At 27.6% G+C, this 14,842-nt stretch overlaps 1 protein-coding gene across 3 annotated transcripts; it reads right to left on the reverse strand.

Moving 5' to 3' along the window:
- Positions 1-2,029: 2,029 nt before the first annotated feature.
- AP-1sigma (AP-1 complex subunit sigma-2) lies at positions 2,030-14,763 on the reverse strand. 3 transcript variants are annotated; one of them, XM_011053218.2, is made up of 5 exons: positions 14,610-14,763; positions 14,345-14,523; positions 13,231-13,339; positions 12,985-13,122; positions 2,030-6,305 (listed from the first exon to the last, which is right to left on the reverse strand). In XM_011053218.2, exons 1-5 carry the CDS (start codon positions 14,610-14,612, stop codon positions 6,261-6,263), a joined length of 474 nt encoding a protein of 157 aa, XP_011051520.1. In that variant the 5' UTR covers positions 14,613-14,763; the 3' UTR covers positions 2,030-6,260. The 3 variants fall into 3 exon arrangements, with proteins under 3 accessions (XP_011051520.1, XP_011051513.1, XP_087261000.1); XM_011053211.2 differs by lacking the exon at positions 2,030-6,305 and adding an exon at positions 6,895-7,905; XM_087404874.1 differs by lacking the exon at positions 2,030-6,305 and adding an exon at positions 8,509-11,777.
- Between the last annotated feature and the right edge of the window lie 79 nt (positions 14,764-14,842).

Here is a 14,842-nt window from a genome sequence, read left to right on the forward strand (position 1 = left end):
GCGTCTTCTCAATCACCTTTGCGATCCCTCGCGAAATCCACCTCGTTGCCGAGGTGCCACCGATTTGCGCGGCCGCTTTCGTTACTCCTAAATGAGCCGCAGCCGTACCGGATGATACCCTCCACCCCTCCGCGATTCTTCCCTGAGAGCACGATCCGATCTCGGCGTGCGCGTGAATAAGGACGGCAAAAGGCAACAACGACAGAAAGCGGCAGCGCGTTCCATTTAATCGTCGCTTCTCGATAATGAATACTGCCTATTATCGTCGCGACGCCCGTCGTCGCATTGTACGTCTCGCGCGCGCGCGCGCGCGCTCCACTACTCGCTCTTGGGTTCTCACGATACACGCGACTGCACACACACAAACACACACAACACACACACACATCATCATCATACATACATACACATACATACACAAATCTATATACACGCCTACAATGAGTCGCGAATCAGGGGAGTTGCGGACGCATCGCGTTGGATTTTTCAATAACGGAAGCACGAGGGGGTGGCACGCATTTTCACATTCCTGTCACGTCCTGTTGTATTCATTAAACCGTCTACTGCACATGCCTACATTGACGGACATTATAAAGTTATATCTCGCTACGCTTTCTCTCTTTCTCTCGCTCTCTCTCTCTCTGTCTCTCTCTTTCTCTTTCTCCTTTTCTCTATTGTGCGATCAAACGTGAATGAAACGGGTTTAAATTTCAATATGGGAGAGAAGCACGCTAAATGCATCAACTGTTGTTATTACAAACTACTGTTACAATATAATGCGTACTTATATACACTTCTAAATGGTGCCTTAGGAATATATCTTTAAATTCGATGACAGTTTCAGCATTAAAACGTGAATTTAAGAAAATACAATGATCAGATTTTCCAAATTTTTCAACTCTTAACTTCACTGTTAGAAATGTAACCATGAGCTTTCTTTACATGTAAATGAAACTCGTGGTTATGAATGAAATTAAAAATAATGAATGATAACTAAAAATTAAGTAGTTACTTAAATGTAATGAACGTGTACATTAAATTTATGAAAAATACATTAAATTTTATGTACATGTACACAAATATATACTTTTTAATTATAAATATATTAAATTTATAATGTAATGTCATGAAATTAAGTTCAAATTGTGTAACTTAAAAGTTAATGAAATTTAAGAACATTTCTAACAGTGTTTATTGTGTTTATGAGAATTTTGCAGAAAAACTATGCTTTCTTTTTCAAAACTATGCTTGTACAATATAAAACTGTGATGACACAATTGCATTATCCTTTAACAATTGTTAAGCATAAAACTACGATTCGTCCAAATAGTTCGCTAATTATCTAATATTCAGGGATATATATGAGACAATTAATGGGTCGATCGTCACTTAAGGAGGTTCTCGCATTTGATGAAATATAAGACAAATCTATAATATACATGTAATAACAAAAATTTATATCAATAATATCTAGAAAAAATTTCATTGACTTTTACTGTATCATATTGAAGATATTTTATTCTAAATTTATAGAATTTTACATTACAAGTTGAAGGTATAACCTTATTCTCTTTTGAATTGAGACACTTGCATATAAGGCAGTAGTATTTAAAAATCATTATAATTATAAAGTAAACATTTAAGTTTGTTCTCGTAAAGTTTTGTTTATACTGACTGTATAGTTTACAAGAAATTTATATTCTTGAATGAAAATCGCTTTTCTAAGCATTTTTTTAAATTTAATCCTTCGTTTATAATCTGGGTCTACATTCTCTCTTTTTTAACACAAACGAAATTTCACCCTCAAATTTCTCCAAAATAAAGGAGAATCAAAGTCCCCTCCAAGTTTCCCCTCCTAAAATATCTTGTTAAAAATCTATTTGACAATATAATAGAGCTGTTCAAAAATAATTCTGAATTTTCCTACATTTTTAAAAAAACTTGGGCTGGACGAAGGGAGTAAAAATATAATTGCAGATGGAGAGTTAAGATAACTTCAAAATTCGGTGCAATAACGTAGATAAAAAACTGCTTTTATGTACTTTATTTTTTGGACGGAGCATAAAGCATCGTCTTTTGTCAATGCAACATTTGGTCTTAATGTAATACATATTTCATTCTTAACATCGATAGAGGTTACAGTTCACTTAATGTTACAAATGCTTTGAAGCATTCTTTATTCGGTCAATTAGTAAAATTCCTTCTTCTGACTGATCAATGAAAACGCTTCGAAGCATTTGTAGCGTTAAAACTGGACTGCACCCAAAGTCTTATTCTACAGTCCGGTCAGTTATCGTCGAACATCAGTACCAGCGATAGCAACAAAAAAGTAACTTATCAACTAGATATTTTGATTTGTTTTTCTGACAAGATATGTATATACACTGCTTTTATAATCTGAAAGTTTCAACGGAATACAAAACGTGACATTTACAACCGCATCTGCGTGTCGCGTATCAATCGTGTCGGTGTAAAAAGAGTGCAAGGATTAAAATATTACGTGTCTTGTTAATTGATTTAATAAACGCATGTTAAAACTCTTTGCTTAAGATAAGTATATTTCGACGATCACAATAAAATATAAGTAGAATAAAAAATGGAATAAAAATTTTCAATGCGTTATAATGAAATGACATTGCGAAAATACGCAAATATAATCGAGTTTAATCGAGTCATAATAGACAGAGATATAATATATAATTATAAATCTCGTCGCGCTTTTTTTTACAATGTCGCGTAACAATATCATCCTTTCTACTTTAGAAGTCTTATCAATTTTCAAGTGTTTATATGTAATAAAAGTGCTTTAAACATAGAAAATTGAACCGAAAGGATATATAGGGTGTCACAAAAATCGGGACATTGAATTATCTCAGATAAATGACGTTTTCGGGAAAAATTTTTCATACAAAAGTTATAAAATACTAAGTAACCCATTATGGCACTGCATAATGAAAAACAGGGCCTATGTGATTTGACCTTGAACGATCTTGAAAATGTCACATCAAGGTCACCTTGAGTTTTTTAAACAGGAACCCTTATTTTTTATTACAAATTCTTATAACTGACATCGAGACCTTTTCAAAACAAATATAATTAAGTTCCTTGATCAAAAACTATTCAAGATATGCATCGGTAAAATTTTAATGTGCCCGTCGGGCATTATTATATCTATAGACTATGCGGAACAAATTGCGCGATTGGATTTGCGATATCAAATTAATATCATTATATAATAGGTAACTTGGTATCTTACTTTTGTATGAAAAATTGTTGCCGAAAATATCTTTCTGAGATAATCCAGTGTCCTGATCTTTTTGTGATACCCTGTATATGTATATATTCACGTAAGTATATTTTATATATATTCTTTTAAAATCTTTAAAGAAAAGTAATTGTGTGTTGAACACTTGAAACATGCACGCTGTTTATTAGACACGAATATCCTCTCAAAATTCAAATTTAATTATATCCATTATTATTAGATATGTGTATACAACACGTGTATATATAATCATAATATCGTAACGTATAAATGTTACAAGCGAATATATATTTAGGAATATACTTAACTTATTGTCTGATTGTTAACAGGGAAAGTACAAATCGAGATTTCTAATACATATTGATATACTTCGATTGCACAGTTTCTCAAACGGTGTACATTGATGTAACAAAATATCTCGATTCATTTCAACAACTGCATTGGACACGAAAATTGATAACTTTTACATTTCGCTACACTATGTATGCACGCTTTAAGCTTCACAAAAATATAATACGATATAACTTTTCAACAAGGATGCAAAGACATATATGTATATATATATGTATATATATATACATATATATGTATATATATATACATATATATGTATATATATATATGTATATATATATATATGTATATATATATATGTCGCACCAAATATTTCTAATAAACTATTGCCAAGAAACTGATTTTAAATTCTTATTTAATGTTTGTCGCTTGAAATGCGATCATCATTATATATAATAGTAAGGTAAATGTTAAAATAATTAAATATTCTTTAATTCTTAACTGTGTTGTAACACAAGAATATTTACTATCATATAATACTACGGAATCAGAAAAGTAATAAGTATATAGAGAAAATAAATGAAAAAATGTATTTCAGTCATCAAATCATCAGTCTAACATTAACATGTAAGTTTTTGAAATAATAAATTTTATTAGAAAATCTATAAATTTTTTTTTAACTGTAAATTAGTATATTATATGAAATGATAATGAAATAATATAAAACAATAATATAATAATTTTTATAGAATAATGACAAAATGACATAAACAATAATAGATTTAAGACCGAATAAAGTTAGTGACTCGATTCCAATAAACCCAAATAAATTTAATATATTTATATTTGAACTACTACTTTTTATCTTATTTATAATTGTCTTGTTTAATAATAGAAATTGAAAAAATGGTGAAAGTAAAAAATTTATATCAAAAAGATAGTCTCTTAAAATGAAAATTTCATTATGGCAGTTAAGAATTAAAGGTAACCATATTGTTATAATATAATTGTCTATTCTAAAAAATATTAATATTTTCTAACTATTCTGGACCTATTTGAAAAACAAAAATCGGTAGTAAAAATGTAATCTTCAATATGTTCGATTTTTTTTAAATAAAATTTCAAGTAGCAATCTAATTACTGATTTAATAAGTTTCAAATTTAATCATTGTTTGAAAACTTCCCTTTCCATGAACATATGTATAATTCATATTTGAGAAACACATATCATCGTATTTTAATAGTATCTTTCTAATTATTAATTATAATTGATAACTATAATCAACTGATTCACTAATAATAAGGATAACAGCTCTTGTCTTTTCATCAAAAAATACATATTTACTACCAATCTTTCTGATGCAGTCTGTAGATTTCTTAACATTTTAATTAAAGGATATCTTTACAGTTGTAAATAATTTTTTGCTAACAATGATTAAAAATGTGCAAATACCCGAAATTTCATTGATATATTATGTAATACGGAATATGATATTTAATTAACAATACATCACATCTCATAATAAACAATTAAATAACTTATCTTTCAAACTTGATGCGAATGCTATATTTATATCATTTTTTTATATTAATATTTAACCGTAATACATTTCGTATTATTACATAAATAGAATTTTCCATAAAAAAAAGAAAAAAGGTTTTAAATTAATTAAAAAAATAAAAAAATTATATTTCTTGACTTTCCGCATTATGTAAAAAACGCGGAATATATTGTTTCTCTCCTTGATAATTTTTATATATTTTGTCATTTTTCGCTCAATAAACAGGTCAAGTATAAAAAATTTTTAAATTGCACGGCTTTACTTTAAACAAAATAAAATGTATGTTATGTAATAGAGATGGCGTGTTTATTTATATATATTAAAACACGCCTGATTGCCATTATTATCATTCTATCTTCTGTTTATTCGATAGAATAAAATGTGATCGGTTGAAAAACATGCATAAATATATATTATTTAAAGCTAAGAAAGTCTTGGCTGAAAAGATATTGAAACTTATAGTGCATATATTTTTCGCTGTGTCATTAACCCTAATCGGTATTTGTGGATTCAATAGACCCGAACATTTTCAATTACATTGTGAAAAATTGTTTATAACGAATGTCTTTCACAACCTTAAATAAGTTTACATAATCTTATTTCTCGGATTTTGACTTTTATAAAATGAAAAAAAAATCGGTAAAATTACGTTAACTTTAAGTAAAAAGAAATAAATATACTAATTTTAAATACACTGAACCGCAAATACCAGTTAAAGAGAAATAATTTTAAATACTAATTAATTTTAATTACTAATTAAGATCAAAATATCATAATAAATTTAACAATTGGAAATATATCTGCACATCAAAATGTTCATGTTTTTTTACTTTTTTTTTTTCATTTTTGAAGCTCAAATAGGCAGCTCCAGACAATATAGCCAATGTGCATTAACTTTACGCACATTCACTAGATATTGGCTTATATTCATATCACATATGGATAATTAAGCATATCATATGTGTATGTGTAATATTTGCTAATGTTAAAGTACATTGGCCATGTCATATGAAGCCATCTTAATGAGTTAAGTAATGATTAATATGGAGATTGCATTAATGGAAATAAGGAATGATAAAACATAATCGTGTGTAGGAATGTAGACTTACGAAGCAGTACGAGTATCGTTTTAAAAAATATTATCCCAATCCGTGATCTTCGAAGAATCCCTGAGGAGTTTCTTCCTGCAACACACATACAAAAGCACAAGTTTATTGATATTGTATTCGGAATGTCTTATAGTAATATGAACAGGGATCAATTACTTTGACGCTGCACTTTATAAATATATTACGAAAAATAGAATGAAAATATATACATACTTATATATATATATATAAACGTACACGTACCTACTTCATAATAAAAATCCCTTCTTGATGCAGCTTCAAATGGTGAACTGAACCCTTTTCATATAACTGAGTAACTTTTACTTTGGATACACAAAGCGCATGTTCATATATTGCCTTAATTGAAATCTTAAGCGCTAATAAAAATTGCTTGTTTTACATGCAATCGAATTGTGAAGATTCCATCCTCCAGATGAGATCATAGTGAATGCGATTCAGCTCAATATGCTCACTGCACGATAGCTTATGATAAAAAATATCCAGCTAACATATTATTTCGTTACGAATCTATTTTATTATTTATTAAGAAATTAATTATCAGTAAAAACTTGAAATGTGTCATTTTTATCTGAGACTAACGTAATATAATATAATGTAGATTAAAAGGTATTATGCGCGCTAATTTTCAATTACAATATAAAGATTTTGTACGATATATTTATTGCTAGTACACTTAATGTATAATAACACTAAGAGAATTGACGATGTTTATATAATATATAATATGCATATGTACATATATAATATATAAAGAGTATAAAGAGATATATGTTTCCAATTATTCGTATAATTAAGATAGGTTCCTCTTTTTTTAAGTAAATATATAGATGCGTAAGAATATACGTTCTATGCAATAGTCACATTAATACTGACGCTCTTCAGTAATACATATACGTTTTCATAAAAATAAGTTACAAATACAGACAATTTTATTGCCATAGTTGAACATTAAAGTACGTAGAGGAGGGTAACTATATATATCACTTACTCGTTAATAGGTTAAAGTTTAAGAATCGTAATTCAGCCTTTGGTTAGTAACATAATAATTTGTTCTATGTGCAAGAGTAATTTTTCTCGATATAAAAATATATTAACATACACAGAGAATGCTCCAGGCATCGTGTACTTTCTCTCAACTACGATTACTAAGAACTGATATTAAAAAAGACAGAGAAAGGATATTTTCTTATTTATTTCATTTGTTCCAATTTCAAATCATAAACTAATAATCAATTTTTCGCGAATACTTTTCAAATTTTTATACTCTTCGAATATATAAGAAAATATTATATTTTCTTTAATTTAATGAACAAATGATGCTTTTTAACAAAATTTTAAATGTCAATCATATTTTTTATTTAAAAATTTTAAAAATAAGAAAAAAATATTTTTTATCAATTTATCTTCGATTAAGTTTTCGTTGAAGAAAGAAAATGCACGATGTCTTAAACGTCTCGTATATGACTAGTAAGTTGACTTGAAAATCTATATGTATATTTATATAGTAGAGTCGTAATGGCATCATGCAGCGGGTAAGCCTTTTCTTGTTTTTCGGTCGATCGTGTTGGTCGATACTCTGTCCATGAAGCTCATGCAAACAATAGGGTACCTATAAAAGCCCTATCTCCCGCAGAGCACCTTCCACAGCTTCGTCCTTCCACAACAAACAAAGAAAAACTAACTAGTCTTCGCTAAACTTCTACTTTGTCCCTATTTACCATGGATTTAACACACATGATATCACACTAACATATCATCAACATTTAAAAAATATTATACCAAATCCCTACTAAAAAGTTCCATAGTATTCTTTTTAAATCACATCAAAATTATTTTACAATATTTTTCCAAACTTTCCAAAGAGTGTTATTATAAACATAAAATATTATAATGAAAAAAAATATTCTATTAATAACAAATCCATTGTCATTTTCGTGTTTTGTTTAGAAAAAATTATATATACGAAATAATTTTTCTCAACAAACACAATAAATCACTAATTATCAATTAAATTCATCCAATTACAATAACTTTAAATTTTATAACCTTTACTTTAATATTTTTCCTAATCAATATTTAGAAAAATACTTTAATTAATTAATAATTAATAACATTTCAAATGCTTTATCCTGTGTAAAATAGATGATAATGTTATTAAAACTCCGTAAAATTCTTTAGAATTTTCCATGAAAAGTAGAACTAAGTGATACGTTACTTAGAAAACAAAATATATGAGACAAATGTTGCAAAATATAAATACAATTGTTGAAAAATATTTATTAAAGATTTTGAAGGCATACATATACACATATCAACATGTTATTTATAAACGGCAATATATGTAATAACATATATGTAATAATACACTTCTCATTTATACTAGTTCTAGTCTGCTTTACTATCATAATCTATGAAATAACTGATTAATCTATATCTGAATACAAAGTTTATAATATATTAATATGGCAATAATATCGTTAACATTTTTTTACACCTTTATTAAAAATAATACAAGTGCATTGGTGCCATGCTTTCGTATAAACATAGTTATATGGCAGTTAATAGCAATTTGCGGATTAGCTAGTCTGATTTAACTGCTCGATTTCTGATGATAGCCATCATGCCCAGTAATCTTTCTCTTTACTTCACATTTTTCATATTTTTCATGCTTTCTGCATTCACGTCTCTACACAACGACTATCGTCGACACCTGAGCAAGCTGGTCTCAAGCAAATCCGCAATGTAATCATTAATAACGTTTTTTTGTTCTTGATTTTAGAATATTTCGTCATTCTGTTAACATCACATGCACCTGATTTATTATAATCAATATATACATAAATCAACTCGAATGCAATTTTGAGAATATTGAAAATAATTTGCGATACAATGAAATATTATGCATTTTATGGGATTTCTATAGCAACTTTTATTTTTTATTCCATATGCATAAAGTACGTTACGAAGATTAATATAAAATGATTATATGTTGTGTCCAGATTATGCCTGATTTTTAAAATAAATATTTATATGTAATATTTGTAAAAATATAATATTCATAAATATAGTATTTTCATTTAACTAATATTTCCTAATTGTTTATTATTTAAATTTAATTTTACATTTTAAAAGACTAATAATTATAACTTTTTATTATAATTCATTAATAAAAATCATTAATAAAAATGTTTTTAAAAATAAAAGACGAAAGAATATCTAAGCAATGACAATCAAATTTTTGAAATATTAATATTAAAACTCGAATATATATATATGTATATTATAAGGTGTTTCTGAAATAATGCCCACTAATCATACAGTGCTATTCTTAATAAAAAAACTGAATCGAAAAGTCTTCTACCATTGTGCAATTTTCGCAATATTTTTTTTAGTTACCCAATGAGCAAAATGCCTAAAATCCGACATGTAAGACAACTTTAAGGTATCTCTTTAAGAATTCTTTAAGAAACATCTTCAATATATTTCACAAAGAATACTGAAAGATATCTTAAAATTGTCTTATACATCACGCGATTTTATTTGTTTATTCAATGTTTAGAAATTAATATTTCGTTAACTATTGCGAAAATTGCAAAATGGTACAGGACTCAGTTTTCTATTAGAAATAATACTGTATGATTAGTAGGCGTTATTTCAGAAACATCCTGTGTGTGTGTGAATGTGAGAGAGAGTGTGTGTGTGTGTGTGTGTGTGTGTGTGTACACACACACATACATTTGTAGAGCAATATAATTTATAAATAAAAAAGATTAATTCTTTCTTTAATTTATTTCTTATTTATTTCATTTACTTATTTAAGTATATTTGAGTTATGCTTTATATTTTTTTTAAATTAGAAAAATTTATGTACGTAAAATATTATATTTATCATGTCTATTTTTCGTAAACTAATATCTTCTATTCAAAAAAGCTAATAATAGACTAGAATGAACAATGATACTTGGCAAATATTTATAGTTCGTTCTTATTTCAAGACTATTTTAAATAATGTCTTATAAGACTCCTGAAGAATAGTCAGCATGAGATTCAAAATCAGTCGGCGACCTGGCGAAATCGGTAGCCACATACACACAAGCACGAGCTCATGTATATGTGTTCTCGGTGCGCCAAAAGCGAGTACATGTACATAGACTCGTGCTTGTGTGTGTGTTACAGTGCCTCGCCATGATAAATGGCTGAACTTATATATGTGAAAAGTGATGTTTTGACGACGAAATTTTTGCTGCATGCCATTTCGTTATTTATTTAATTGTGAAAATGTAACGTATCTCATACTTATGAAAGTCCTAAAAATGGGCAGAAACTAGTTATCCTGGATTTGATATGTAAAAGCGTATATTTCATTCATTTCAAGCTGTTCAAACTGTGTGTTTCTGCCCGAAATTAGGCTCACTTTACCTGCCTTTTACGATCATTTACTGACTATTAAGAGAGAAAAGGACAGTTTTTGTCCATTTTTACAGGTATTTTAAAACAATCTCGTCATTTAGATTTATCCAAATTATCTTTATTTACAAATGGCTTGCAGCATAAATTAATGTTATTTCTCGTTTCTGACATCACAATTCCAACATGGCCGCCACGACTATTCAGGAGCCTTAATATATTAATACTATTCTATGATTGTGACGTCTTAAGATCACTTAAAACGGCATTAAATATAAGAACCGACTGTGAATACTGCCCTATGTTATGTTTACTAAATCATTTAAATGGCATACATACAAAAACAATATATGTTATTAATACACAGTTTAATTAATTGAACTACTCAAATGGGTAGAATAAATGGATAGAATAAATGAAATAAATAAAATAAAGAAAATTTCTCACTCAGTAGGTATTATAGTTCAGAAATTTCGTATAATGCACACATTTTAAATAAAATTTAAATTATCGCTTTAATTATCGTTTTCTTATCAATTTAGAAATACATTTTCTTATCAATTTAGAACATAGAACTTTGATTCATCAATTATTTTGCAATATTATACTTCATATAAGATGTACGATATATTTTTTTTAAATACTCATCAGTATTTAAGCACAAAAATATATACAGAATATAATGTCATAGCACATAGGTTGAAAAAATTTAGCATCATTTCTTTTAAATAAATAAAACAACTGCAAACGTTTTGCATTGTTTTATGTAAAATCTTGAGTTCAATAATATCTTTTATCTTTCAGCAGGTATTAAAAATACTTTTTTTGTACTATTTCTTGTTTTAAATTACAGCTATTAAAATTACAATTATCAAAAAGTTAGATGGCCAACATTTCTTATGTATACATTTATAAGAAATAATACAAACTTCAAAAAATATCTTTCTGTCATATAAATACGCAATAATAGTTATTAAGTAGTATTCACTAAATGCTGTTGCATATATACTTAATGTTGTCAATAATTAAAATATTTACAATAAAGTAGTATACAAGCTCATTTATAGATAAACGAGAAGTATATATAAGCATTTACGCACGTAGAATTGTCTGGATTGTCTATAACAACATTCAATATTTAACATTTAAATTTATTATCTTATAATTTTCTATCATCACTATATGACACTACAATGCAGATGATATGTTGGTCATGCTTTAAAAAAATAGGACAGTGGGAATATATAGAAAAGCTATATTTATAATAGAGGTATTTACAACAAAGAGAGATCTAAGACTTGATATGAGTTATTAATTTTGAAAATATCTCCCAGTCTAAAGTAACATTTATAATATACAAACACAATATTATGAAATATTAAAAATTATCCAATTTTATACATTATATAAGACAGCACGTGTAAAATAACTTGTAAACGTAGTGCTCAATTGTGACTATACATCATAATGATCATACAAGCAATAAGACTTCTCATACGTATATATATAAAATATCAACGTAAATGCAAAAGCTAAATATCGTTCAATCACATCGTGCAACATCAAATATTACAACAACATAGAATTGTCAACAAAGAAGGAAGCTCATCTGTCTCTAAAGATATGTAGCATGTGTATTATTATGATTATGCAAGAAGACAGGCAATATTAAAGCTAGGAAATTCGAATTGTTTCATATAAAGAGGCAATTAATGTTAATATCTTCAAATGTCTTCATGCATGTATAATATTTTGTATGGATTCGTTTATGCATCTGTATAAATCTATTATTATTAGGTGTTAAATATTTTAAAAATAGACAATTGTCAAGACCGATTGTACGTAAAAAGATTTGCTTCAATATTACATTTTTCACATGTATATTTATATAAAAAAGAAATAGTAAACCTATGTTGCAAAAAGAATTAAACCGGGAAAATCAAGATAAAAGCAATTTGATTGTAATTTCACCTAGTTTAAATAGATTTTATACATGCTTGACTTCTGCAATTTCATGATCAAAACAACACATGACTGGCAAGAAAGAAGAGTATAGATCGTTTTAACATATTAAATTAATTATGCATATATGCAAATATAACTTTCATTTGTACTTTCTATTTGTGGGTATAATTTTGCTAAATATATGGCTCCTTAAGTATGCATTAAGTGTAAACAGTTAGTAGAAAGATAAAACGATCTAAAAATATTTCTTTTACAGCCAAAAAAAAATGATTGTAAAAAGAAACAGTATGTATATAACCTTTATGTGCTATTAATAAATTAAGACATGTTACAATTCAAGGGGTACATCCCCGTAACTAACCTCCTGTAATAGGTCCTGGGCAGCAATGGCTTTCAATACATTTTTTTTGCTAGTTTCTTGAATTTCTCCACCAACAAGCAATTCGTCTAAGATAAAGTATGCCTTTTCGAAATTGAAAATTATATCCAACTCGCATACCTAATAATAGATTATAAATAATAAATTATAATATGTAATATTACAACAAATTACAAGGCTTAACAGAAATATATTTTAAATATATGATTTCAATAATATAATACTCACACTACCAAAATACTTATCCAATAATTCAACATATCGATGTATAATCTCCAATGTCAGTAATTCATTGTCATTCTGCTCAATTGCACAGCAAAAGTATAAACTTGCATATCTGTAAGTATAAATCAGAAACTTTTTTACAATAAAAAAACAAATCATGAAATATCATAGATTAAGGATAACTTTGATGAAATCTTTTGATGATTAATTTGGCAATAATAAAAATTAAAAATTTCTAATCAACTCTTCGTTCTAATGAGTTGATAATCTAATGAATTCCTAATTTAATTTTTTTTCCTATATATGCTAAGTAACAAATTAATAATTCTATTTATGTTGATTATTAATTATTCAGATAAATTATTATTTTATTCAAGCAAATGAAATTGCTACACAAGTAAAATTTACAGCTTATAATTCTTTATTCCTAACCTAATATTCATTTCCATATATTAGACAACAATTTATTATAATTCTACTTATGTTAATAAAAAATTAGTAAAAATATTATAACTCTACAAATTAATCAAAATTTGGTCGAAATCACTTTAAAGCTCGGTTTCACCAATGTTAAGATTAACTTTAATTTCAATTTAACTTACTGTTTATCTAGTTCTAATTTTTTTATTTAAAAAAAGAATAAATTGAACCAAATTAATATTATATTGGTGGAACCAGGCTTCATTCTATTAATGCAGATTAACTTTAATCTTGGTTTAACTTATTTTTTATCTTCTTCTAATTCTAAGAAGTATGCTGATTCTACAAGGAGTCGATAGTAAATATAGTCGATACTAAATCTTATCAATAAATCTTATCGATGAAATTAGCCATTGGACAACTTCACTAATTCACCGATAAGACTCAGGGTACATTCCGAATTATGTATGATGCACTATTTATTCTTGTTGTTCAACAACTAAAGATAAAATAAAGAAAGATAAAACGATACATCATGCCCTTCATGCCTAAAATTCGGAAGACATCTATAGAACTACCAATCCATTACAGAATCAACTTAAAAAAAAAATAGAGAAATTAATTCAAGATTAAATTAATCACATTGGTAAAAGTACTCTTTAGCTTAGTATACACAAATCGTTGATGAACCATATACCTTTTGTAAACAACCTTAACATCCTTCCATTCTAAGAAACTCGACATTTTCGGTTTTCGTGCGAGTATCGTGGTGATCAGTTCGCGCGTGATTTTCTTTTTCAACTTATCTGGATGCGCGACATACCACTTTTGTAGACGAAGCTTCCCTTGTCGACTAAACAGTAACATAAATTGCATCTGCAAAAAAAAAGACGGTAATAATCAAGGATTACTTTCGAGTCACATTCCTTATTATTAATTTGAGACATAGCGTAAAGATTCACCATATTGTCGCAAGCCTGCTATCTCGCGTCTCGCACAATTCTTTATCTCTCACAACTAGCACAACGCGTAACAGACAACGACGACAACGACCGACACACCCGCATAAATTGTGCACATATAAATAGTACATAAAGGTGCATTCACATGCAAGCGTCAAGCGTATAGTACATAACGTATAGTAATAACGTTTTTCATTTGACCACAATCCTAGTGACTTTATACTTTGGGCTAC

Source organism: Acromyrmex echinatior, chromosome 3 (assembly GCF_024713525.1).
Source record: "Acromyrmex echinatior isolate Ae372 chromosome 3, ASM2471352v2, whole genome shotgun sequence".
NCBI classification, from domain to species: domain Eukaryota; kingdom Metazoa; phylum Arthropoda; class Insecta; order Hymenoptera; family Formicidae; genus Acromyrmex; species Acromyrmex echinatior.

Excerpts from the sequence above, each read along its gene's own strand:
- AP-1sigma (XM_011053218.2), bottom strand. Across the intron at positions 13,123-13,230 it reads TGGATAAGTATTTTGGTAGT|GTATGCGAGTTGGATATAAT; the intron begins GTGAGTATTATA and ends ATCTATTATTAG. Across the intron at positions 6,306-12,984 it reads CCCAGGACCTATTACAGGAG|GAAGAAACTCCTCAGGGATT; the intron begins GTTAGTTACGGG and ends TGTGTGTTGCAG.